Consider the following 24,205-nt stretch of genomic DNA (forward strand, 5'->3'; position numbering starts at 1 on the left):
ATTGTCTATATGTTGTTTATGTTAGAAAGTGTACACATATACACGGGCTCACCCCTTCCCGTCTATTGTCTATGTGTTGTTTATGTTACAAAGTGTACACGTATACACGAGCCCACCCCTTCCCGTCTATTGTCTATGTGTTGTTTATGTTACAAAGTGTACACATATACACGGGCCCACCCCTTCCCGTCTATTGTCTATGTGTTGTTTATGTTACAAAGTGTACACATATACACGGGCCAACCCCTTCCCGTCTATTGTCCATGTGTTGTTTATGTTACAAAATGTACACATATACACGGCCACACCTCTTCCCGTCTATTGTGTATGTGTTGTTTATGTTACAAAGTGTACACATATACACGGGCCCACCCCTTCCCGTCTATTGTCTATGTGTTGTTTATGTTACAAAGTGTACACGTATACACGGGCTCACCCCTTCCCGTCTATTGTCTATGTGTTGTTTATGTTACAAAGTGTACACATATACACGGGCCCACCCCTTCCCGTCTATTGTCTATGTGTTGTTTATATTACAAAGTGTACACATATACACGGGCCCACCCCTTCCCGTCTATTGTCTATGTGTTGTTTATGTTACAAAGTGTACACATATACACGGGCCCTCCCGTTCCCGTCTATTGTCTATGTGTTGTTTATGTTACAAAGTGTACACATATACACGGGCCCACCCCTTCCCGTCTATTGTCTATGTGTTGTTTATATTACAAAGTGTACACATATACACGGGCCCGTCCCTTCCCGTCTATTGTCTATGTGTTGTTTATGTTACAAAGTGTACACATATACACGGGCCCACCCCTTCCCGTCTATTGTCTATGTGTTGTTTATATTACAAAGTGTACATACATCCGGGAGAACTATCAGCAGGGCTGTTAACCCCAGGAACACAATCCCCACATAGCCCATGGTCACTGACGAAGGACGATCGTCTTTCGCACTCGTCTTCTTTCGTACTGTCTTAGATAATGTCGCCACATTGACTTGTAATTTCTCCACTATCTGTTTGATGTAATCATTGCGGTCGACTACACGCTCTGTTTGAACCCGCTTCCTACAGAAACAGGTGCGAGTTGATTTCGCTAAAACGACAGAATCGGTGTGGTCGACTTTGTTCAGCGGCGTAGAGGAACTGATTGCCTGTGTCGGAGACAGTGATGTCGTGGTATTCACGTCTGACCACGCTGCTGACGCAAGAGGCGCTACAGATGCAGTTTGTGACAGAAAACCTGTTGAGCTAGATCCATCATGAAGGGAAAGGGTAGCAGAAAGGTTGTACGATGAGGACAATACACCATAAGGCGATGAGACGTCTAGAGTCCATGGTGAGGCAGTGTGTGTTTGCGTCAGCCTGTCTTGTGATGATGGTGTGATGTCCTCCAGCGACGACATCGTCCACGTTAATGATGATACTCCCTGTCCATAAGACGAAAACAGCTCGAGTCCTCGTGAGGAAGGAGACTGCTCTACTGTCGACGTTTCCAAATCTGTACTTATCACAACGTTGCTAGATGTGACGCTGGTGCTGTCTTGTGATGATGGTGTGATGTCCTCCAGCGACGACATCGACCACGTTGATGATAATACTCCCTGACCATAAGACGAAAACAGCTCGAGTCCTCGTGAGGAAGGAGACTGTTCTACTGTCGACGTTTCCAAATCTGTACTTATCACAACGTTGCTAGATGTGACGCTGGTGCTGTCTTGTGGTGAAGATGATGGCTGAACTGAAGATAGAACATACGGCAGAATGTAAAACCAATGTCAATAAAATTGTCTTTGAATTTAATCCGAAATTAAGATACCCACAATGTGCAATGCTATGCATCTCATTTGATCGGGACAGCAGTTATGGGTTGTCAAAAATGGTACCTAAGTTTGTACATAGTTAACGACGGTCATGATGACCTTGTCATCAAAGCCTCAAGGTTGCGTCTTGGGACGAAATGTGATGAAGATGATGTTATGTACCTATTCCAAACTGTACGTAGAACTCTGCCCTGCATCCGTCCGACACCCAAATCTTTGTTTCAGTGTAACCGAAACTAACTGTCCGAATGCATTCTGAACTAGACAGCTGCTTCTTCTTCGTGACGCCAATCACTCGGCTGTTGTTGTCAAGATCCGGAATGTTGCACTCGGAGTAGGCGAAACCGTTAGACGAGCACGTCACATCAACCGTCTTGCACTCTTGACAGGAACAAAATCATCAGTTTGAATATGCACCACAATGCTTACGTACACATCATCTTGCATTCTGCACTAGTTTCTCAGTTAGCCAGTGTCGCAAGTTAAGTATATATTATTCTTTTTACTTATTCTGCTTCACAACAAATGCATTTTCCGTCTCTCTCTGTCTCTATCTCTGTCTCTCTCTCTCTCTCTCTCTCTCTCTCTCTCTCTCTCTCTCTCTCTCTCTCTCTCTCTCTCTCTCTCTCTCTCTCTCTCTCTCTCTCTCTCTCTGTGCCAAATTTGTGAATCAAGAAACACAATAACCAAGGTCCCAACAGAACCTGTTTACATACCAGCAACATGTAGCCAGAGGAGGGACACCACCAGGATCCGCTGACAGATCATACTCATGACCTCCCTGAAAGGACATAAATAATCTAATTAGAGCGTGTTTCTTTTAACGTCACTATTTTACCTATGAACGTTTTGTGAATAATCAATACAGGCCACACTAAGCAGAGTGTTTTGATATGTCTATAATACATTGCAGAATACCTGAATACAGCACTAATTATTCATGTTATGTGTTAAATGTTCACCGCCATGAACTTTACTCGTGGGACTTGCCTTGCATACATTAATATCGCTTTAAACCTTTTATAGCACCAGGACCTAAGCCACTTTGACTACTCCGAAGAGATAAGGCATTAAACGTACATTAACTGGTCTCAGTTATATTGGTAGAGCAACAGTAGATAAAAGAAATATATGGAAAGTAAATTATAGTCTAAAGGAACCCGTTTTATGAACTACTAAACACAGTAAACTATTAATCTGGCTAACGACATCATGCTGGGGGCCTTCTGTTATTGAACCATTTTGCTGTTTTAATCACCCTCTGTTCCCCACTTTAAATATGCTCTAATTAACAAAAGCTTTTTGGACTGCTGTAAACTGAAAGATAAAATACCCATTTAATGCACTCAGAAATGAAACATATGTTATATTTGGGATTACAGGTTTGGTAACTGACCCAGAACTGCGTGTTACATCTCTGACGGGGACAAGAACATAGTAGGGGAGATATTCTGGAACGGTTCTCAGACTCTGTCACACGGTGTTATGGTTTGGCATGTGTTTGAATATGTAAGGGTTGAAGGATACTGTTTTGATCTAGTACTATATTTTGTTTATAGCATGTGTTTGAACATGTAAGGGTTGAAGGATACTGTTTTGATCTAGTACTATATTTTGTTTATAGCATGTGTTTGAACATGTAAGGGTTGAAGGATACTGTTTTGATCTAGTGCTATAATTTTGTTTATAGCATGTGTTTGAATATCTAAGGGTTGAAGGGTACTGTTTTGATCTAGTACTATAATTTTGTTTATAGCATGTGTTTGAATATGTAAGGGTTGAAGGGTACTGTTTTGATCTAGTACTATATTTTGTTTATAGCATGTGTTTGAATATGTTAGGGTTGAAGGGTACTGTTTTGATCTAGTACTATATTTTGTTTATAGCATGTGTTTGAATACGTAAGGGTTGAATGATACTGTTTTGATCTAGTACTATATTTTGCTTATAGCATGTGTTTGAATATGTTAGGGTTGAAGGGTACTGTTTTGATCTAGTACTATAATTTTGTTTATAGCATGTGTTTGAACAGGTAAGGGTTGAATTATACTGTTTTGATCTAGTACTATAATTTTGTTCATAGCATGTGTTTGAATATGTAAGGGTTGAAGGGTACTGTTTTGATCTAGTACTATATTTTGTTTATAGCATGTGTTTGAATATGTTAGGTTTGAAGGGTACTGTTTTGATCTAGTACTATATTTTGTTTAAAGCATGTGATTGAATATGTAAGGGTTGAATGATACTGTTTTGATCTAGTACTATATTGTGTTTATAGCATGTGTTTGAATATTTAGGGTTGAAGGGTACTGTTTTGATCTAGTACTATAATTTTCTTTATAGCATGTGTTTGAATATGTAAGGGTTGAAGTATACTCTTTTGATCTAGTACTATAATTTTGTTTATAGCATATGTTTGAATATGTAAGGATTGAAGGATACTGTTTTGATCTAGTACTATAATTTTGTTTATAGCATGTGTTTGAATATCTAAGGGTTGAAGGGGACTGTTTTGATCTAGTACTATAATTTTGTTTATAGCATATGTTTGAATATGTAAGGGTTGAATGATACTGTTTTGATCTAGTACTATAATTTTGTTCATAGCATGTGTTTGAATATCTAAGGGTTGAAGGATACTGTTTTGATCTAGTACTATAATTTTGTTTATAGCATGTGTTTGAATATGTAAGGGTTGAAGGGTACTGTTTTGATCTAGTACTATATTTTGTTTATAGCATGTGTTTGAATATGTTAGGGTTGAAGGGTACTGTTTTGATCTAGTACTATATTTTGTTTATAGCATGTGTTTGAATACGTAAGGGTTGAATGATACTGTTTTGATCTAGTACTATATTTTGCTTATAGCATGTGTTTGAATATGTTAGGGTTGAAGGGTACTGTTTTGATCTAGTACTATAATTTTGTTTATAGCATGTGTTTGAACAGGTAAGGGTTGAATTATACTGTTTTGATCTAGTACTATAATTTTGTTCATAGCATGTGTTTGAATATGTAAGGGGTTGAAGGATTACTGTTTTGATCTAGTACTATATTTTGTTTATAGCATGTGTTTGAATATGTTAGGTTTGAAGGGTACTGTTTTGATCTAGTACTATATTTTGTTTAAAGCATGTGATTGAATATGTAAGGGTTGAATGATACTGTTTTGATCTAGTACTATATTTTGTTTATAGCATGTGTTTGAATATGTTAGGGTTGAAGGGTACTGTTTTGATCTAGTACTATAATTTTGTTTATAGCATGTGTTTGAATATGTAAGGGTTGAAGTATACTCTTTTGATCTAGTACTATAATTTTGTTTATAGCATATGTTTGAATATGTAAGGATTGAAGGATACTGTTTTGATCTAGTACTATAATTTTGTTTATAGCATGTGTTTGAATATCTAAGGGTTGAAGGGTACTGTTTTGATCTAGTACTATAATTTTGTTTATAGCATATGTTTGAATATGTAAGGGTTGAAGGGTACTGTTTTGATGTAGTACTATAATTTTGTTTATAGCATGTGTTTGAATATCTAAGGGTTAAAGGATACTGTTTTGATCTAGTACTATAATTTCGTTTATAGCATATGATTGAATATGTAAGGGTTGAATGATACTGTTTTGATCTAGTACTATAATTGTGTTTATAGCATGTGTTTGAATATGTAAGGGTTGAAGGATACTGTTTTGATCTAGTACTATAATTTTGTTTATAGCATATGTTTGAATATCTAAGGGTTGAAGGATACTGTTTTGATCTAGTACTATAATTTTGTTTATAGCATATGTTTGAATATGTAAGGGTTGAATGATACTGTTTTGATCTAGTACTATAATTTTGTTTATAGCATGTGTTTGAATATGTAAGGGTTGAATGATACTGTTTTGATCTAGTACTATAATTTTGTTTATAGCATATGTTTGAATATGTAAGGGTTGAAGGATACTGTTTTGATCTAGTACTATAATTTTGTTTATAGCATGTGTTTGAATATGTAAGGATTGAAGGATACTGTTTTGATCTAGTACTATAATTTTGTTTATAGCATGTGTTTGAATATGTTAGGGTTCAAGGGTACTGTTTTGATGTAGTACTATAATTTTGTTTATAGCATATGTTTGAATATGTAAGGGTTGAATGATACTGTTTTGATCTAGTACTATAATTTTGTTTATAGCATGTGTTTGAATATGTAAGGGTTGAAGGATACTGTTTTAATCTAGTACTACAATTTTGTTTATAGCATATGTTTGAATATGTAAGGGTTGAATGATACTGTTTTGATCTAGTACTATAATTTTCTTTATAGCATATGTTTGAATATGTAAGGGTTGAATGATACTGTTTTGATCTAGTACTATAATTTTGTTTATAGCATATGTTTGAATATGTAAGGGTTGAATGATACTGTTTTGATCTAGTACTATAATTTTGTTTATAGCATATGTTTGAATATGTAAGGGTTGAATGATACTGTTTTGATCTAGTACTATAATTTTGTTTATAGCATATGTTTGAATATGTAAGGGTTGAATGATACTGTTTTAATCTAGTACTATAATTTTGTTCATAGCATGTGTTTGAATATGTAAGGGTTGAAGGGATACTGTTTTGATCTAGTACTATAATTTTGTTTTATAGCATGTGTTTGAATATGTTAGGGTTGAAGGGGTACTGTTTTGATCTAGTACTATATTTTGTTTATAGCATGTGTTTGAATATGTAAGGGTTGAATGATACTGTTTTGATCTAGTACTATATTTTGTTTATAGCATGTGTTTGAATATGTTAGGGTTGAAGGGATACTGTTTTGATCTAGTACTATAATTTTGTTTATAGCATGTGTTTGAATATGTAAGGGTTGAATGATACTGTTTTGATCTAGTACTATAATTTTGTTTATAGCATGTGTTTGAATATGTAAGGGTTGAATGATACTGTTTTGATCTAGTACTATAATTTTGTTTATAGCATGTGTTTGAATATGTAAGGGTTGAATGATACTGTTTTGATCTAGTACTATAATTTTGTTTATAGCATATGTTTGAATATGTAAGGGTTGAATGATACTGTTTTAATCTAGTACTATAATTTTGTTCATAGCATGTGTTTGAATATGTAAGGGTTGAAGGGTACTGTTTTGATCTAGTACTATATTTTGTGTTACAGCATGTGTTTGAATATGTTAGGGTTGAAGGGTACTGTTTTGATCTAGTACTATATTTTGTTTATAGCATGTGTTTGAATATGTAAGGGTTGAATGATACTGTTTTGATCTAGTACTATATTTTGTTTATAGCATGTGTTTGAATATGTTAGGGTTGAAGGGTACTGTTTTGATCTAGTACTATAATTTTGTTTATAGCATGTGTTTGAATATGTAAGGGTTGAATGATACTGTTTTGATCTAGTACTATAATTTTGTTTATAGCATGTGTTTGAATATGTAAGGGTTGAAGGATACTGTTTTGATCTAGTACTATAATTTTGTTTATAGCATGTGTTTGAATATGTAAGGGTTGAATGATACTGTTTTGATCTAGTACTATAATTTTGTTTATAGCATATGTTTGAATATGTAAGGGTTGAATGATACTGTTTTGATCTAGTACTATAATTTTGTTTATAGCATATGTTTGAATATGTAAGGGTTGAATGATACTGTTTTGATCTAGTACTATAATTTTGTTTATAGCATGTGTTTGAATATGTAAGGGTTGAAGGATACTGTTTTGATCTAGTACTATAATTTTGTTTATAGCATGTGTTTGAATATGTAAGGGTTGAAGGATACTGTTTTGATCTAGTACTATAATTTTGTTTATAGCATGTGTTTGAATATGTTAGGGTTGAAGGGTACTGTTTTGATCTAGTACTATAATTTTGTTTATAGCATATGTTTGAATATGTAAGGGTTGAAGGATACTGTTTTGATCTAGTACTATAATTTTGTTTATAGCATATGTTTGAATATGTAAGGGTTGAATGATACTGTTTTGATCTAGTACTATAATTTTGTTTATAGCATGTGTTTGAATATGTAAGGGTTGAAGGATACTGTTTTGATCTAGTACTATAATTTTGTTTATAGCATGTGTTTGAATATGTAAGGGTTGAATGATACTGTTTTGATCTAGTACTATAATTTTGTTTATAGCATATGTTTGAATATGTAAGGGTTGAATGATACTGTTTTGATCTAGTACTATAATTTTGTTTATAGCATATGTTTGAATATGTAAGGGTTGAAGGATACTGTTTTGATCTAGTACTATAATTTTGTTTATAGCATATGTTTGAATATGTAAGGGTTGAATGATACTGTTTTAATCTAGTACTATAATTTTGTTCATAGCATGTGTTTGAATATGTAAGGGTTGAAGGGTACTGTTTTGATCTAGTACTAAATTTTGTTTATAGCATATGTTTGAATATGTTAGAGTTGAAGGGTACTGTTTTGATCTAGTACTATATTTTGTTTATAGCATGTGATTGAATATGTAAGGGTTGAATGATACTGTTTTGATCTAGTACTATATTTTGTTTATAGCATGTGTTTGAATATGTTAGGGTTGAAGGGTACTGTTTTGATCTAGTACTATAATTTTGTTTATAGCATGTGTTTGAATATGTTAGGGTTCAAGGGTACTGTTTTGATGTAGTACTATAATTTTGTTTATAGCATATGTTTGAATATGTAATGGTTGAAGGATACTGTTTTGATCTAGTACTATAATTTTGTTTATAGCATGTGTTTGAACATGTAAGGGTTGAATGATACTGTTTTGATCTAGTACTATAATTTTGTTTATAGCATATGTTTGAATATGTAAGGGTTGAAGGATACTGTTTGAATATGTAAGGGTTGAATGATACTGTTTTGATCTAGTACTATAATTTTGTTTATAGCATATGTTTGAATATGTAAGGGTTGAATGATACTGTTTTGATCTAGTACTATAATTTTGTTTATAGCATATGTTTGAATATGTAAGGGTTGAATGATACTGTTTTAATCTAGTACTATAATTTTGTTCATAGCATGTGTTTGAATATGTAAGGGTTGAAGGGTACTGTTTTGATCTAGTACTATATTTTGTTTATAGCATGTGTTTGAATATGTTAGAGTTGAAGGGTACTGTTTTGATCTAGTACTATATTTTGTTTATAGCATGTGATTGAATATGTAAGGGTTGAATGATACTGTTTTGATCTAGTACTATATTTTGTTTATAGCATGTGTTTGAATATGTTAGGGTTGAAGGGTACTGTTTTGATCTAGTACTATAATTTTGTTTATAGCATGTGTTTGAATATCTAAGGGTTGAAGGATACTGTTTTGATCTAGTACTATAATTTCGTTTATAACATATGTTTGAATATGTAAGGGTTGAATGATACTGTTTTGATCTAGTACTATAATTTTGTTTATAGCATGTGTTTGAATATGTAAGGCTTGAATGATACTGTTTTGATCTAGTACTATATTTTGTTTATAGCATGTGTTTGAATATGTTAGGGTTGAAGGGTACTGTTTTGATCTAGTACTATAATTTTGTTTATAGCATGTGTTTGAATATGTTAGGTTTCAAGGGTACTGTTTTGATGTAGTACTATAATTTTGTTTATAGCATATGTTTGAATATGTAATGGTTGAAGGATACTGTTTTGATCTAGTACTATAATTTTGTTTATAGCATGTGTTTGAACATGTAAGGGTTGAATGATACTGTTTTGATCTAGTACTATAGTTTTGTTTATAGCATATGTTTGAATATGTAAGGGTTGAAGGATACTGTTTTAATCTAGTACTACAATTTTGTTTATAGGATATCTTTGAATATCTAAGGGTTGAAGGATACTGTTTTGATCTAGTACTATAATTTTGTTTATAGCATATGTTTGAATATGTAAGGGTTGAATGATACTGTTTTGATCTAGTACTATAATTTTGTTTATAGCATGTGTTTGAATATGTAAGGGTTGAATGATACTGTTTTGATCTAGTACTATAATTTTGTTTATAGCATATGTTTGAATATGTAAGGGTTGAATGATACTGTTTTGATCTAGTACTATAATTTTGTTTATAGCATATGTTTGAATATGTAAGGGTTGAATGATACTGTTTTAATCTAGTACTATAATTTTGTTCATAGCATGTGTTTGAATATGTAAGGGTTGAAGGGTACTGTTTTGATCTAGTACTATATTTTGTTTATAGCATGTGTTTGAATATGTTAGAGTTGAAGGGTACTGTTTTGATCTAGTACTATATTTTGTTTATAGCATGTGTTTGAATATGTAAGGGTTGAATGATACTGTTTTGATCTAGCACTATAATTTTGTTTATAGCATGTGTTTGAATATGTTAGGGTTGAAGTATACTCTTTTGATGTAGTACTATAATTTTGTTTATAGCATATGTTTGAATATGTAATGGTTGAAGGATACTGTTTTGATCTAGTACTATAATTTTGTTTATAGCATGTGTTTGAATATGTAAGGGTTGAAGGGTACTGTTTTGATCTAGTACTATAATTTTGTTTATAGCATATGTTTGAATATGTAAGGGTTGAAGGGTACTGTTTTGATGTAGTACTATAATTTTGTTTATAGCATGTGTTTGAATATGTAAGGGTTGAAGGATACTGTTTTAATCTAGTACTATAATTTTGCTTATAGCATATCTTTGAATATCTAAGGGTTGAAGGGTACTGTTTTGATCTAGTACTATATTTTGTTTATAGCATGTGTTTGAATATGTTAGAGTTGAAGGGTACTGTTTTGATCTAGTACTATATTTTGTTTATAGCATGTGTTTGAATATGTAAGGGTTGAATGATACTGTTTTGATCTAGTACTATATTTTGTTTATAGCATGTGTTTGAATATGTTAGGGTTGAAGGGTACTGTTTTGATCTAGTACTATAATTTTGTTTATAGCATGTGTTTGAATATGTTAGGTTTCAAGGGTACTGTTTTGATGTAGTACTATAATTTTGTTTATAGCATATGTTTGAATATGTAATGGTTGAAGGATACTGTTTTGATCTAGTACTATAATTTTGTTTATAGCATGTGTTTGAACATGTAAGGGTTGAATGATACTGTTTTGATCTAGTACTATAGTTTTGTTTATAGCATATGTTTGAATATGTAAGGGTTGAAGGATACTGTTTTAATCTAGTACTACAATTTTGTTTATAGCATATGTTTGAATATGTAAGGGTTGAATGATACTGTTTTGATCTAGTACTATAATTTTGTTTATAGCATATGTTTGAATATGTAAGGGTTGAATGATACTGTTTTGATCTAGTACTATAATTTTGTTTATAGCATATGTTTGAATATGTAAGGGTTGAATGATACTGTTTTGATCTAGTACTATAATTTTGTTTATAGCATATGTTTGAATATGTAAGGGTTGAATGATACTGTTTTAATCTAGTACTATAATTTTGTTCATAGCATGTGTTTGAATATGTAAGGGTTGAAGGGTACTGTTTTGATCTAGTACTATATTTTGTTTATAGCATGTGTTTGAATATGTTAGAGTTGAAGGGTACTGTTTTGATCTAGTACTATATTTTGTTTATAGCATGTGTTTGAATATGTAAGGGTTGAATGATACTGTTTTGATCTAGTACTATATTTTGTTTATAGCATGTGTTTGAATATGTTAGGGTTGAAGGATATTACTGTTTTGATCTAGTACTATAATTTTGTTTATAGCATGTGTTTGAATATGTAAGGGTTGAAGTATACTCTTTTTGATCTAGTACTATAATTTTGTTTATAGCATATGTTTGAATATGTAAGGATTGAAGGATACTGTTTTGATCTAGTACTATAATTTTGTTTATAGCATGTGTTTGAATATCTAAGGGTTGAAGGGTACTGTTTTGATCTAGTACTATAATTTTGTTTATAGCATATGTTTGAATATGTAAGGGTTGAAGGGTACTGTTTTGATGTAGTACTATAATTTTGTTTATAGCATGTGTTTGAATATCTAAGGGTTAAAGGATACTGTTTTGATCTAGTAGTATAATTTCGTTTATAGCATATGTTTGAATATGTAAGGGTTGAATGATACTGTTTTGATCTAGTACTATAATTTTGTTTATAGCATGTGTTTGAATATGTAAGGGTTGAAGGATACTGTTTTAATCTAGTACTATAATTTTGCTTATAGGATATCTTTGAATATCTAAGGGTTGAAGGATACTGTTTTGATCTAGTACTATAATTTTGTTTATAGCATATGTTTGAATATGTAAGGGTTGAATGATACTGTTTTGATCTAGTACTATAATTTTGTTTATAGCATGTGTTTGAATATGTAAGGGTTGAATGATACTGTTTTGATCTAGTACTATAATTTTGTTTATAGCATGTGTTTGAATATGTAAGGGTTGAAGGATACTGTTTTGATCTAGTACTATAATTTTGTTTATAGCATGTGTTTGAATATGTAAGGGTTGAAGGATACTGTTTTAATCTAGTACTACAATTTTGTTTATAGCATATGTTTGAATATGTAAGGGTTGAATGATACTGTTTTGATCTAGTACTATAATTTTGTTTATAGCATATGTTTGAATATGTAAGGGTTGAATGATACTGTTTTGATCTAGTACTATAATTTTGTTTATAGCATATGTTTGAATATGTAAGGGTTGAAGGATACTGTTTTGATCTAGTACTATAATTTTGTTTATAGCATATGTTTGAATATGTAAGGGTTGAATGATACTGTTTTGATCTAGTACTATAATTTTGTTTATAGCATATGTTTGAATATGTAAGGGTTGAATGATACTGTTTTAATCTAGTACTATAATTTTGTTTATAGCATATGTTTGAATATGTAAGGGTTGAATGATACTGTTTTGATCTAGTACTATAATTTTGTTTATAGCATATGTTTGAATATGTAAGGGTTGAATGATACTGTTTTGATCTAGTACTATAATTTTGTTTATAGCATATGTTTGAATATGTAAGGGTTGAAGGATACTGTTTTGATCTAGTACTATAATTTTGTTTATAGCATATGTTTGAATATGTAAGGGTTGAAGGATACTGTTTTGATCTAGTACTATAATTTTGTTTATAGCATATGTTTGAATATGTAAGGGTTGAATGATACTGTTTTGATCTAGTACTATAATTTTGTTTATAGCATATGTTTGAATATGTAAGGGTTGAATGATACTGTTTTAATCTAGTACAATAATTTTGTTTATAGCATATGTTTGAATATGTAAGGGTTGAATGATACTGTTTTGATCTAGTACTATAATTTTGTTTATAGCATATGTTTGAATATGTAAGGGTTGAAGGATACTGTTTTGATCTAGTACTATAATTTTGTTTATAGCATATGTTTGAATATGTAAGGGTTGAATGATACTGTTTTGATCTAGTACTATAATTTTGTTTATAGCATATGTTTGAATATGTAAGGGTTGAATGATACTGTTTTAATCTAGTACTATAATTTTGTTTATAGCATATGTTTGAATATGTAAGGGTTGAATGATACTGTTTTGATCTAGTACTATAATTTTGTTTATAGCATATGTTTGAATATGTAAGGGTTGAATGATACTGTTTTGATCTAGTACTATAATTTTGTTTATAGCATATGTTTGAATATGTAAGGGTTGAAGGATACTGTTTTAATCTAGTACTATAATTTTGGTTGTAGCTATCCAAGAATAATACCCTTTGAACTGTATATTAAATATGGATCTCGTGAGCAGTAGTGTTGTGGTGCAATCACAAGGGCATCTGTTATTTCACCCCAGTCAGATTTTATTCAGTGGTTTTACTCCGACCCCACGAGAGGTTTATGTTTACAGCTGTTGGCAGGTACATCGCCAACTTTTTGTTATTTGTAGCATGTCAAATTCGGACCGCGAACAACATCGCAGGTCCTTTCATTGTTCTTTTGTGTTTTCGTCATCATTCGTAATACAACATATTGCATGTACACACCCTCCTTAGGGACAGGCGTTACTTCCACATAAAGGTGACACGTCATGAGATATCACAAACATCCAAGGTGGCATTAAACCTAGCTCAGTCAAATCTAAGGAACAATCAAACAATTTTGTGTCGAAGTTGAAGGGACTTACGAAAATACTTCGAGTTATCGGATTTTCGAGACAACCGTAAAAGATGACAAAATAGGGAATACGCAAATACACAGCTTTTACTTCGAGACAACCATAAAAAGATGACTAAATAGGGAACACGCAAGGACAAAGCTTTTACTTCGAGACAACCGTAAAAAGATGACTAAATAGGGAATACGCAAGGACAAAGCTTTTACTTCGAGACAACTGTAGAAAGATGACTGAATAGGGAATACGCAAGGACAAAGCTTTTACTTCGAGACAACCATAAACAGATGACTTAATAATGAATACGCAAATACACAGCTTTTACTTCGAGACACCTATAAAAAGATGACTAAATAGGGAATACGCTAGGACACAGCTTTTACTTCGAGACAACTATAAAAAGATGACTAAATACGGAATACGCAAGGACACAGCTTTTACTTCGAGACAGCCATATGTTCGACACATCCCGTGTTTGACTCTAGTTTCCTGATTATGTCAACTTACATATATTTTTCAAAAGGTCAAGTACCAGACGGCCTGAGATTGCCTGGAGCGACCACATAAACTGAGTAAATAATTTCACCTGCTGAACTGACATGGGAGGAACGTTATTGTCCTTATATAGAGCATTTTGTAATTGAGACCTGAGTTTACTGTGTTTTTTCCCCTCTTAAACCTAGATTATTGTTCTGATGTATTGTCTAACAGCTACCCCGGCTGAACCTTGCCAACGTGTCTCAGAATATTCTCTTTATTGTTCACTGAGTTTGAGCATCTCCTGTACAGCCCTTGGAATACGTCGTTGGCACAGCGTTCAGTCATGCCAAGGGTCAAGGTCATACTCCATTCAGTTAGTTGTTAGTTGATTGTACTTGACTGCGTGTTAGCGCACCCCGACGTTGTTCCTGATCTTTGATCACTGCATGTCTTATCTAGGCATGATTATTTACATGCCCTCATTGAGAACGAACTTGCTGATTGCGGTGTTCGCAGAAATTCGAAGTTCCACAATGACGTCAGGTTAAAGGTTTCACACGCATGTCCAGGCTTTGTCAGAGATAATCTGATGTTCTTTGAAACATTATGATTTTGTAGGAGCGTTTTTTTGGTGGAATATATGTTCGATAAAAAGGAGCTATATTTTATTTAAGTTTGAAGAAAAGACACAGCAGATTTGAGCCCATGTTTGGGCAAGTCATCTTGGAGAGGATAACCATTTGTAACTAGATTCCAGTAAAAATCCACGTCCCTTTTACTATTTTCAGAGCTGATTTCGTATCCGTTGATATGTAGACTTCAAATAAAACTCTTTTCGGGATTGTAAGTTATCAGCCAAAAGTTTCACATATTCACTTAAGATTGGTAAATTAGTGCTTTTGGAACTTTCCAATACAGTTTCCATGCCAACCGATGTATCACTACCACAAATCTTGATAAACAACCCGATCTACCAGCAACTGGTCATTTATATAGTAAATATGGAGTAATGGATTAAACACGAACCCAGCCTTCATGTATCTGGTTTGGATATTTCCCTATTCAGAAATGACCTTTTATACTTTTATACTGTCGTACACACGCCCACTGTGACATACACGAGCGAAGGATTTTAATGACAAATTATAATAGAGTTAGTTTTCTTTGTTTTGTATTTTGATGGCTAAGTTAATTTAGTTTGGGCTATTAAACGACCAGTTTGAAACCATCGACTGGTACTCATTAAGCGATTTGCTCTCATGAAAAAAAAACCCGCAAATATTTAAACACATCTTTGTCAAACAGTTGTATTGAACTGATGAGTGATATCTGTCTATAATTAGAAACGATAACTGTGATCACTGTGACATAACGTTTGATTTTCTAATGGAAAAGTATGTTATGTAATGTAATGACATATTAAACAGCAAATAGTATGTATCGCTGATCGCATACAAAGACAGATTCTGTACCGTATGGAAACAAACACTATGTGCTACGGTTGTTTGGTTTGTCTATGGGGTTGTTGCTTTTGTTTGTTTGTGTGTTTGTTGATATTAGTCATCACCAATATAATATTGCAAAAAACAGTAAATTATTCCGGTCTTATGAGTCTTTTCCGTTTCTTGTGTCATTGTGCCATGCTCACGGCAATGACATGTAGGCTGTTTGAACATGGTTTTGGCCACCCACGTGAAAACTTGGTCATAAAGCGCGAAAAAGCGCGAAGCACAGCAATTATAGACCGTTTGGCTCAAAAGCGGACCGATGAATTGCAATCTAACTCGAAAACTAATAACCGTAAAATACTCAATAAAACACTGATCATAATGAAAACGTCAGACCAACTCTGAGAGGTGTTGCAGAATTTATGTCCTAAAAATTAAAAAGTTGTTTAACAAACTATCATTAAAATATCGACACAGTTCACTATTTGTTACGAGGGAGGAGTGCAGAGAAAGGGACAGCCAGGTGTGCGAGAAAGGATGGAGACGGCACAACACAGGTTAATGAATCAATAACTTTGTCGGCACTTGTGCACGTGCTTCTCTAACAACTGGCGTTTCACTGAGTATTATATGTTTATTAGTTTTTGATTAGATTGCAATTCATCGGTCCGCTTTTGAGCCAAACGCACTATACATGCAGCAGGTCACGTGATCACATTAGTGATCGCAGGTGCATTGTATGAAAGCACACAAGAATCGTCAAACAGGAAAAGTTTAATGAAAAAAGCGAGTATCACAAATCAGCAAAGCGAGCGTGCCATGGGTAGGCTTATGTTGGAAAGCTGTCTGCGAGTGGAGACCAATCAGTTGCACCTCACACCTAAGGTGATCTGCAACGGTATCTGTGGAAGTGTTCTCTGAGACTGTTATGGAACTGGCCGGATCTCCAGATTTCTGTGACTGCCAGAACACAATTGTATATAATCCATGGAAGGGTCACGGGACAGTTTTACGGTGACGCTACACCACAGCAATTCACAGTTGGTGTTTCGAGTATAGGGCTGTGCTGAACAATCTCATAGGTATGCGTCAAACATGGATCCGATCGCATACATGGCGAGACCGCTGCGTTTTCGAGAAACTGATTGCGCTCCTACGCCATCCCGCTCATTGCATGGCCAGCAATGAGTCCAATTCTCGCAGGATTCAAAAGCTGGACCCACCAGTCCTCACTTTACAACAACCGATACAAGGAACACATCAAACAACATCATTTACAAATACACTACTAGATGAAGTGCAAACCCCGATTTAGTGATGGTATGAAAGCGTGTATCAGCTCGTTGTATGTTTCATAATTTGCCACCAAAAGATGGTACGCTGAAGTTTTGGTTGGCTGTATCGTTATTAGATACGAAAGAAAGATGGAAGAAATATTTTGGATGATGTATGGAACCTCATCAGCGAGTCATATTTTTGTAAAAACCCCAGATAAATATCACCTTTAGGTATCACTCAACAAATAATTGCATGCTATGTTTCAAGGAACTAAATTGGTAGATATGTTTAAAAATGTAACTAGGCGTCTTACCTTGTCACTACAATCTGACGTATTTAAAGTATCCTTTCATCAACTGGCCTTACGTCAATGTACATCATCAAACGTCTTCCCTAAAGAATAACAGTGAACACCTGCGCTTAAGAGAATCCACTCTGAAACTGGCAGTATCCCTAGTGCTGTGTGCGGCCTGTCACTGGTGATGTCGCAGTGTGGCACCGATGTAGTCGATACAATGATCACAGCCTTCACAGATCGATCGTGTCCAAACGTAATTCTTGACAGGATTCAACACTCCATATATATTTAACATCGCTGATCCTTACAATGGTTTGTAATAATATGATTAAAATAAAGTTGTTCCAGTTCGTTTCTATATTTGGATAAAGAACATGAACATGAACTTTGCCCAAGTTGAAATAGATTCAACTTAATGTTTGTGCAGAGTATTTTCCTCGTTCTTCCCAATGTATAAAGAAGCTTATTTTGGAGTATACAATGGTTCCTTGGTCGGCCGGATCGTAACAGAAACCGGATCTTGTGTGTTTTAGACATTTTCCTACACATGCTAACTATGTGTGTTCCGGTATGTGGTGTCTCACCGGTCGACACAGCTACTTTACTGTGGACACATATGCTTTAAGGTATGATCTCGATCGCAGCAAGTTTTTAGTAAATGGAAAAGAGTAATGATGATTTATGGCTTTTACCCTGGCTGTTACTTGTTTTACTTATATCAAATGTCCTTTAACTGCCAGACACACGACGTAAAAACCCCTTTTGAAGAGAAGGGTATTGATATGCCAAAGATATTCCACACAGATGATATATGATACGATGACATTTTGTTTAATTTGTTAACATCATCTGATTAAACTTGTTATTCCGTTCCGTTGTTGAAAATATAATATACCGACAAGGGAAACCTTGTACGATATTGATGAGTTCATAAATTACATAAATTTGCCTCCAAGTTAAGTAGCATTTGGAAAGACACATCCAAGTACTGGTCGTATGACTCACTTAATTAATTCCAGTTATGTCTTCAAAAGACGGAACGGAGATCAGAACACGTGTATTATAATGGCATATAGACAATCGGGTACACAGTTACCGATTTTGTAATTACCTCTCTATTCTGTCTCATTATGATATAGATTGACGCTCACACAGTGTCAGACTTGTACATGACACAGTGGTCTAATTATTCTGTATGGGAGTTAGAGAACACTACCTGATTCCTATTTATTCGGTATCCCATGGCAACTGTTAACAAGATCACATAAGTGCATTCACTTGAGAGCCGTGATATGTTAAAGAGTCAGGCAATTGTTCTATTAATCTTAAGAAACACATGTACATACATCTAGAGTTAAAATGCTTCCCTTGTTCCAGTGCCCTGACGTGTATTCTATCTCTTCGTTGGTAATGCAGGACAGCAACTTAATGTTAGTCAAAAAGGCAAAGCGAGTACATGTAATGAAAGACAAAGCCTGAGTATTTGTCTGAGTATTTGGGGGCGCGGTGGGCGAACTGGCTAAAGCGCCAGGCTAGTGATCCAGCGAGCTTGAGGTGACGGGATCGAGCCCACCTGTGACCGGGTGTAAAAATCTTGGAGTCAACTTTGTGTGCACACTCTTTCAGTGTTGTCACAACCCCTAGTGTACAGTACACAACCCTGTGCACTTAAAAGAACCCACGAATCCGTTGGTATATGACCAGATGGTGGCCACATGAATACGTGCAAACACCCAGCTGCGGGTACAGCAACGTGCAGTGAACTTGGACAAAGTACTGTGACTATGTGTCCCAGTCCACCCAGCTGTGAATGGGTACCTCGTAAGGATGGGAATGCCACAATAACTCGGTGCGCCTAGTGGCTGCAAGGGCTGTATGCTCCCCAGGGAGTTGAGATTGACAATACGATGTGCCGTTGAGATTGACATCCAGTGAACGAGGGAAAAACAAAGCGCATTTGAGCAGCTGAGCTGAGCTGGATATCGGCGCTATACAAATGTAAGTATGTATGTATGTCCAGTGTGTACATGTAATGAAAGACAAAGCCTGAGTATTTGTCCAGTGTGTACATGTAATGAAAGACAAAGCCTGAGTATTTGTCTAGTGTGTGCATGTAATGAAAGACAAAGCCTGAGTATTTGTCCAGTGTGTACATGTAATGAAAGACAAAGCCTGAGTATTTGTCTAGTGTGTGCATGTAATGAAAGACGAAGAGTTAGCACCTGCCAGACATGCTAATTATAAGTGTGTACATGTTATGAAAGACGAAGAGTTAGCATTAGTTGTCAGCCATCGGTATTTGTCTAGCATCTGTAAAAGACATGCCTGAGCATGTGTACATGTTATGTAATGAAAGACGAAGAGTTAGCATCTGTGAGACATGCTAAGTGTGTACATGTTATGAAAGACGAAGAGTTAGCATCTGTGAGACATGCTAAGTGTGTACATGTTATGAAAGACGAAGAGTTAGCATCTGTGAGACATGCTAAGTGTGTACATGTAATGAAAGACGAAGAGTTAGCACCTGTGAGACATGCTAAGTGTGTACATGTAATGAAAGACGAAGACTTAGCATCTGTGAGACATGCTAAGTGTGTACATGTAATGAAAGACGAAGACTTAGCATCTGTGAGACATGCTAAGTGTGTACATAAGTGTGTACATGTAATGAAAGACGAAGAGTTAGCACCTGTGAGACATGCTAAGTGTGTACATGTAATGAAAGACGAAGACTTAGCACCTGTGAGACATGCTAAGTGTGTACATGTAATGAAAGACAACAACTTGGCATCTGTAAAATAGACTAAGTCTGTATCAACAACGTAGTGTTTGCGAGGTTTGCTAATTGTGTATATGCAAATAACATGAAAGCACGTGGCACCTGGCTGAGTAGCCTTATAGCCCTGTTCCGATATATCTTTATGCAGCTTTGTTCAATGATTTTTGTAGGCCACTTGTACTCCATATCCTGCCTTTAAAGTGCGTCGATGCAAACTGATGCCACGTACGCCAATACTATTCATCACTGACTGATACCGGATATGCTTGAGGATGAGAATGGAGCTTACCCGGTCTGTGAAGTTCCTGATCTGGCGAACTAGTCTGGTAGTCAGGCCTGACAGTGGAGAGCAGTAATTATTGAGTATCTTTGTGTTTATGTGAGTTGTCAAATACGGGATCTCAACATCGTTGTCATGGCAACTACCCCTTTAAGAGGGCAAGTGCCTTCTTTGTAATTGACCCGTGAAGATCCGGAATAGAATAGGTCTTCACCAACCCATGCTTGCCACAAAAGGCGACTATGCTTGTCGTAAGAGGCGACTAACGGGATCAGGTGGTCAGGCTCGCTGACTTGGTTGACACATGTCATCGGTTCCCAATTGCGCAGATCGATGCTCATGCTGTTGATCACTGGATTGTCTGGTCCAGACTCGATTATTTACAGACCACCGCCATGTAGCTGGAATATTGCTGAGTGCGGCGTAAAACTAAACTCACTCATTCACTCTCTGTAATTAAATGACTAAAACTTATAGGTCCGACTGATTCATTTCATTTATTGAGGTTCATTTCTTTAAACTTTATACACAAACAGTACAGTATTGATTTTGTATCTGTATATATTTATTACGGTGACATATATTAAAAAGATCAGTTTCATGCAAGAACTATTTTCATCAGATTCCAGTACAAGGAGCTGGAACAACAAGTATTCAGTTTGGCCTTAGTAACCCATGATACGAACAGTGTTTGATCCCAATCACATATAGTGCAGAAGCATTGACACCATACGTCTTTTGTAAAAGAGTTATTTTACAGAGTTCTGTCACAGTTCAGACGCTCCAACCTTGGTAAACTATCCACTATGTTTGATATATTGGTGTTCTACACTGTAACGTACCCACTTGAGTTATGGCACTGATCGACGAAAGCTATCTTATCCAGAGTATGTTTTGCATTCACACAATTACGGACACTATACACACAGAGTTCATTACTAGCAGTAAACACAGTAGTTTGTGACTCATAAGGACAATGTGTCTATGGAGAACGTTTGCTGTGGTTCATAGTGACTATTGATGAAACAGAACACGTACTCAATCGATTGAAAATGCTCTGAACGCTGTAAGACCAACAGCTAAAGGTGCATTGTATGAAGAGCCTTACTTGGAAGGTGTACGCTCTATAAGACCAACAGCGGAAGGTGTACTGTATGTAGAGACAATACGTGGAAGGTGTACGCTCTATAAGACCAACAGCGGAAGGTGTACTGTATGTAGAGACAATACGTGGAAGGTGTACGCTCTATAAGACCAACAGCGGAAAGTGTACTCTATGTAGAGACAATACGTGGAAGGTGTACACTCTATAAGACAAACAGCGGAAGGTGTACTGTATGTTGAGTCATTACGTTGAAGGTGTACGCTCTATAAGACAAACAGCGGAAGGTGTACTGTATGTAGAGCCAATACTTGGAAGGTGTACACTCTATAAGACCAACAGCGCAAGGTGTACTGTATGTAAAGACAATACGTGGAAGGCGTACACTCTATTAGACAAACAGCGGAAGGTGTACTGTATGTGGAACCAATACGTGGAAGGTGTACACTCTATAAGACCAACAGCGGAAGGTGTACTGTATGTTGAGACTATACGTGGAAGGTGTACGCTCTATAAGACCAACAGCGGAAGGTGTACTGTATGTAGAGACAATACGTGGAAGGCGTACACTCTATTAGACAAACAGCGGAAGGTGTACTGTATGTTGAACCAATACGTGGAAGGTGTACACTCTATAAGACCAACAGCGGAAGGTGTACTGTATGTAGAGACTATACGTGGAAGGTGTACGCTCTATAAGACCAACAGCGGAAGGTGTACTGTATGTAGAGACAATACGTGGAAGGTGTACGCTTTATAAGAAAAACAGCGGAAGGTGTACTGTATGTAGAACCAATATGTGGAAGGTGTACCCTCTATAAGACCAACAGCGGAAGGTGTACTGTATGTTGAGACTATACGTGGAAGGTGTACGCTCTATAAGACCAACACCGAATAGTGCACTGTATGTAGAGACAATACGTGGAAGGTGTACGCTCTATAAGACAAACAGTGGAAGGTGTACTATATGTAGAATACCTGGATCGTGTACTCTCTATAATACCAACAGCGGAAAGTGTACTGTATGCAGAGCCCTTACTTGGATCGTGTACACTCTATAAGACCAACCGGGGAAGGTGTACTGTATGTAGAATACCTGGATCGTGTACACTCTATAATACCAGCAGCGGAAGGTGTGCTGTATGCAGAGCCCTTACTTGGAAGATGTTCACTCTATAAGACCAACCTGGGAAGGTGTCTTGTATTTAGAATACCTGGATCGTGTACACTCTACAGTACCAACAGCGGAAAGTGTACTGTATGTAGAACCAATATGTGGAAGGTGTACGCTCTACAAGACCAACAGCGGAAGGCGTACTGTATGTAAAGACAATACTTTGAAGGTTTACGCTCTATAAGACCAACAGCGGAAGGTGTACTGTATGTGGAACCAATACGTGGAAGGTGTACACTCTATAAGACCAACAGCGGAAGGTGTACTGTATGTTGAGACTATACGTGGAAGGTGTACGCTCTATAAGACCAACAGCGGAAGGTGTACTGTATGTAGAGACAATACGTGGAAGGTGTACGCCTTATAAGACAAACAGCGGAAGGTGTACTGTATGTAGAACCAATATGTGGAAGGTGTACGCTCTATAAGACCAACAGCGGAAGGTGTACTGTATGTTGAGACTATACGTGGAAGGTGTACGCTCTATAAGACCAACACCGAAAGGTGTACTGTATGTAGAGACAATACTTTGAAGGTGTACGCTCTATAAGACAAACAGTGGAAGGTGTACTGTATGTAGAGACAATACGTGGAAGGTGTACTGTATGTAGAGCCCTTACTTGGAAGGTGTACACTCTATAAGACCAACCGGGAAGGTGTACCGTATGTAGAATACCTGGATCGTGTACACTCTATAATACCAACAGCGGAAAGTGTACTGTAAGCAGAGCCCTTACTTGGAAGATGTTCACTCTATAAGACCAACCGGGGAAGGTGTACTGTATGTAGAATACCTGGATCGTGTACACTCTATAATACCAGCAGCGGAAAGCGTACTGTATGTAGAACCAATATGTGGAAGGTGTACGCTCTACAAGACCAACAGCGGAAGGCGTACTGTATGTAAAGACAATACTTTGAAGGTGTACGCTCTATAAGACAAACAGCGGAAGGTGTACTGTATGTAGAGACAATACTTTGAAGGTGTACGCTCTATAAGACAAAAAGCGGAAGGTGTACTGTATGTAGAACCAATATGTGGAAGGTGTACGCTCTATAAGAACAACAGAGGAAGGTGTACTGTATGTTGAGACTATACGTGGAAGGTGTACACTCTATAAGACAAACAGCGGAAGGTGTACTGTATGTAGAGACAACAGCGGAAGGTGTACTGTTTGTAGAGACACAATATTTGGAATGTGTACACTCTGTAAGAAGGTGTACGCTCTATAAGACCAACAGCGGAAGGTGTACTATATGTAGAACCAATATGTGGAAGGTGTACACTCTATAAGACCAACAACGGAAGGTGTACTGTCTGTAGAGACAATGCGTGGAAGGTGTACACTCTATAAGACCAACAGGGGAATGTGTACTATATGTAAAGAC

The 24,205-nt window shown here is 35.8% G+C and overlaps 1 protein-coding gene across 1 annotated transcript; it reads right to left on the bottom strand.

Annotated features, from left to right (window-relative positions):
* Window positions 1-110: 110 nt before the first annotated feature.
* On the bottom strand, window positions 111-17,638 carry LOC124278510. Its single transcript, XM_046714212.1, has 4 exons — window positions 17,497-17,638; window positions 2,547-2,611; window positions 1,993-2,211; window positions 111-1,748 (listed from the first exon to the last, which is right to left on the bottom strand). Exons 2-4 carry the CDS (start codon window positions 2,602-2,604, stop codon window positions 838-840), a joined length of 1,188 nt encoding a protein of 395 aa, XP_046570168.1. The 5' UTR covers window positions 2,605-2,611; window positions 17,497-17,638; the 3' UTR covers window positions 111-837.
* Window positions 17,639-24,205: the final 6,567 nt, after the last annotated feature.

The sequence above is a fragment of the Haliotis rubra genome, unplaced genomic scaffold (genome assembly GCF_003918875.1).
Source record: "Haliotis rubra isolate DU_JTF1 unplaced genomic scaffold, ASM391887v1 Scf239, whole genome shotgun sequence".
Lineage (NCBI taxonomy): Eukaryota > Metazoa > Mollusca > Gastropoda > Lepetellida > Haliotidae > Haliotis > Haliotis rubra.

Bases quoted from the DNA above. Each gene is read 5' to 3' on its own strand.
- LOC124278510 (XM_046714212.1), bottom strand. From the start codon at position 2,604: ATGAGTATGATCTGTCAGCGGATCCTGGTGGTGTCCCTCCTCTGGCTA. The intron at 2,212-2,546 runs GTATGTAAACAG...GTTCCTGTCAAG, and splicing joins CCTCTGGCTACATGTTGCTG to AGTGCAAGACGGTTGATGTG. The intron at 1,749-1,992 runs GTACATAACATC...TTCTATCTTCAG, and splicing joins CTACGTACAGTTTGGAATAG to TTCAGCCATCATCTTCACCA.